The 3,942-nt window shown below is 46.3% G+C and overlaps 1 protein-coding gene across 1 annotated transcript; it reads left to right on the forward strand.

The window, feature by feature from the left end:
- The first annotated feature begins 979 nt into the window (after positions 1-979).
- LOC148576068 (uncharacterized) lies at positions 980-1,960 on the forward strand. Its single transcript, XM_088501326.1, has one exon. The coding sequence runs from the start codon at positions 980-982 to the stop codon at positions 1,958-1,960; it is 981 nt and encodes a 326-aa protein (XP_088357452.1).
- The last annotated feature ends 1,982 nt before the right edge of the window (positions 1,961-3,942 follow it).

Here is a 3,942-nt window from a genome sequence, read left to right on the forward strand (position 1 = left end):
TTGCGTGCCTTTATCTTGTAGGTAGATTGGTTTGTAGGCTTTAGTTCTGTACCCCTTCCCTTAGAGACCGTGTGTTGATTTTCCTTTTCTTTTGTAGGTTTCTTGTCACCCTTTTTAAGAAAAGAAAATGGCTTCCGTAGATGCTCTCTCCCAGTGGGTTGATGTTACGGTCCTAGGGGAGGAGCCTTCAGTTGATACTAAATTTATCACCCACCTTCGTACTCACTATAGAATTTGTACTTCTGAAGAAGATGAGCCGAAGTACGAGTTGGTAGTCCCGGGTCCAGAAGACCGGGTTTGCTTTGGGAGGGCCGATGAGGCGGCCCCTCATTTCTTTTTTATGTATGAGAGTATGGTCACTCGTTTGGGCGTTTTTCTCCCCTTTTCAGAGTTTGAAATGTCTGTGTTGCGTCATTGCCGGGTTGCTCCCACCCAGCTTCACCCCAACTCTTGGGGTTTTTTGAAAATTTACCAATTTATTAGCCAGGCCTTAGAGTTCCCGACTTCTCTGAGGATTTTCTTCTATCTCTTCCATATGACCAAGCCCTTCAGTGGGTTAAATAATAAGCAACAGTGGGTGTCCTTCCGGGCCATTCAAGGTCGGAGGCTTTTTACCCTTTTTGACGAATCCTTTCACGATTTCAAAAACTATTTTTTCAAAGTTCAAGCAGTAGAGGGTCACCACCCCTTTTTCCTGGATGATGATTCTTCTCCCCGATTTCCTTTATATTGGCTGGAGGCCTCCCCCTGCGAGAAATATGGTCTGGACGACCTGGATGAGGTGGAGGCGGCCATCGTGGGGTTCCTCCGAGAAGTGTGGAGGAGGGCCCCATACTTGGATACTAAAAAATTTCTCCAGGGGTCGCCGGCCTTTGTCCAGTCACAACTAGGTAGCTTTTTGCGTTTCTCACTTATTTCCGACTTGTAATTTCTTTTACCGATTTGTCTGACTTTTAGCTACCAATTTGTTTTTGCAGAGATGGCAAAGAAAAATGCTCAAGAGTCTTTCCAGAGGGTTCAGGAAGCCAAGGCGAAGTCTCGTGCCAGATCTGGTGGTGCTAGGGTGGTTGTCTCTCCTTCTCCTCCTCCTCGGAATGTTGGGACTCCCTCCCAACCTATTGTGATTTCCTCCTCTGCTTCCTCTCTGCCACCCCCTTCTGTCCGACCTACTCCTGAACCAGAGCCGAAGAAGCGCAAGACCTTAGAGTCTGGCGCTTCTGGTGAGGCGGACGCTCTTGCGTTCGTCCGAAAGAACATCTATCCTCATGCTCGTATGAGTATGGATGATGTTTCTGTTCGGCACTACCTCACCACTGTGGTTGAGGAGAGTCTCAAGACGGCGGGGGTTTGTGGCAAACTCTTGGATATATTTGAGAAGACTCCTATCAGCTCTTTAGGGACGACCTCGAGGGTCGAGGAGCTGGAGGGTAGGCTTCGCATATATCAGGAGCATGAGAGGGAGTTGGAGGGGAGAGTTGCCAGGCTGAAGGAGGAGAGGGACAGCCTCCGGGAGAAGGAGCAGAAGTTGCAAGCCCAATGCAACATGGAGGTGAATTTGAGGAAAGTAGCGCAAGCCAGCTACAACAGTTTATTTGCTGATCTTGTGTCTGTAAAGAATGACTTGCTGAATGCTCGAAAGGCCTATACCGAGTTGGAGGACTCTATTGCGGATGGTGCTGATGAGGCCTGGAGGGTTTTCAAGGAGCAGGTCGGAGTCATTGCTCCTGACTTGGACCTTTCTCCTTTGGACCCTGATAAGGTTGTCATTGATGGTGCCATCGTGGATCCTCCTGTCCCCGTGGTGGAGTCTGAGTCTGATTTGAAGACTCGGGAGCAGAGGATCATAGAGTCCCCTCCTCGCTCTAAGGACGCTCCGAGTTCTTCTGCTGCTCCTCCGACTTTCTCTCCAACTCCTGGTCCTGGTGGTGGTGATCCTCCTACTCCTCTTGCAAAGAAGTGATTTGGCTATTGGGGGTCCGGCCTGTGGACCCCCCCCCCTTTTTAAACTCTTTATATTTATTTGTTGGTGTTTGAACAATTTTTGGCCTTTTAAGGCCGTAAACAAAACAATTTATGATGCCCTTTTTTAATAAGGGTTTAATTTAGTGTTTTAAATAAATGCCCTTTTTTGGATAAGGGTTTTGAGTTACCTTATGCGCGCATGCTTTTCTGTTCGTGGTTCTTTTGACTCTTTGATTTTTTCTGGAAAAACCTTTTCTTTGGGGCTTGCCTGCTTTTTTGAATCTCCTTGATCCTCGAGGCAGCCTTACAATTTTTTCTTAGTTTTTTCCTATCTCTTTTTGTTATTCCTAGTACTCAATTTTGTTTTATTGAGTTTTTCGTGACTTAGGCTACTTTTGCGATTCATTTTAATTTTACTCGGTTTCGCATTCCGACTTATGAGTCGGACTGCTCCCGAGTTTATCATGATCGACTTCTATAGCCTCTTTACGCCGACTTGTACCTCGTCGTTTTATCCTGACGACCATCTAGGTCGGTTCATGGGATTTTCACGTTTTGTCGAGCTTAAGTTGGCGCGTTTCGTAGAAAGGGAATAAAAAGGGAATTTAAAAGAGATATTCAAAATGAAAGAGATCTTTATTAATTGAGGAGGTACCCTATTGCTACTAAGGGCTTTTGATTATTTGTTTTCCCTTAGCCCCTACTATGATGCCTCGTTAAAAACCCTTTTCAGAAAAAACCCTTTGATTTTGGGAAAAAATCATGAAATCGGGAAAAGAGTACATCAGGGAGTAGGGTTCGCTTTTAGCTGTAGTACCTTTTCATATTACAAGCATGCCATGACCTGGGTAACTCGTTGCCGTCGAAGTCGGTTACCCTATAATAGCCCTTTCCTAAGACCTCGTTGATCTTGTATGGTCCTTTCCAATTAGCAGCGAGCTTTCCTTCTCCTGATTTGTTGACTCCAATATCGTTTCTGATTAGGACCAAGTCATCTGGGGTGAAACTCCTTCGAATGACTTTTTTGTTGTATCTCGCGGTCATCCTTTGCTTCAACGCTGCTTCTCTTATCTGGGCTTCTTCTCGGATTTCGGGGAGCAAGTCGAGCTCCTCTTTGTGCCCCTGTATATTCCTGATCTCGTCGTGGAAAATCACTCTTGGGCTTTGCTCATTGACCTCTATTGGGATCATGGCTTTTACGCCATAAACTAGTCGGAAGGGTGTTTCTCCAGTGGCGGATTGGGGGGTTGTTCTGTAAGCCCATAGTACTTGTTGGAGTTCTTCAGCCCAGGCTCCTTTCACATCTTGTAATCTTTTCTTCAGCCCTGCCAGTATGACTTTGTTGGCTGCTTCGGCTTGCCCATTGGCTTGTGGGTGTTCCACTGAGGTGAACTGGTGTTTGATGTTCATACTGGCTACTAGGCTTCTAAAGGTGGAGTCGGTGAACTGGGTTCCGTTATCTGTGGTAATGGAATAAGGTATCCCATACCTTGTGATTATATTTTTGTAGAGGAACCTCCGACTTCTTTGTGCAGTGATGGTGGCCAGTGGTTCTGCTTCTATCCACTTTGTGAAATAATCTATTCCCACTATTAGGTATTTGACTTGTCCTGGCGCCTGGGGAAAAGGACCTAACAAATCCATTCCCCATTTTGCAAAGGGCCATGGGGAGGTGACACTGATGAGCTCCTCTAGGGGGGCCACGTGGAAATTTGCATGCATTTGACACGGTTGGCATTTTTTCACAAAGTCTGTGGCATCTTTCTGCAAGGTTGGCCAGTAGAATCCAGCTCGGATCACCTTTCTGGCTAATGACCTCGCTCCGAGGTGGTTCCCGCAGATTCCACTGTGTATCTCCTCTAATACCTCAGTGGCTTTTGAGGTCGGCACACACTTTAACAATGGTGTTGATATCCCTCTTCTATAGAGAATATTTTTCACCAAGGTATAGTGTTGCGCTTCCCTTTGGATTTTCTTGGC

The sequence above is a fragment of the Arachis ipaensis genome, chromosome B1, assembly GCF_059453495.1.
Source record: "Arachis ipaensis isolate K30076 ecotype BB chromosome B1, ASM5945349v1, whole genome shotgun sequence".
NCBI classification, from domain to species: Eukaryota; Viridiplantae; Streptophyta; class Magnoliopsida; order Fabales; family Fabaceae; genus Arachis; species Arachis ipaensis.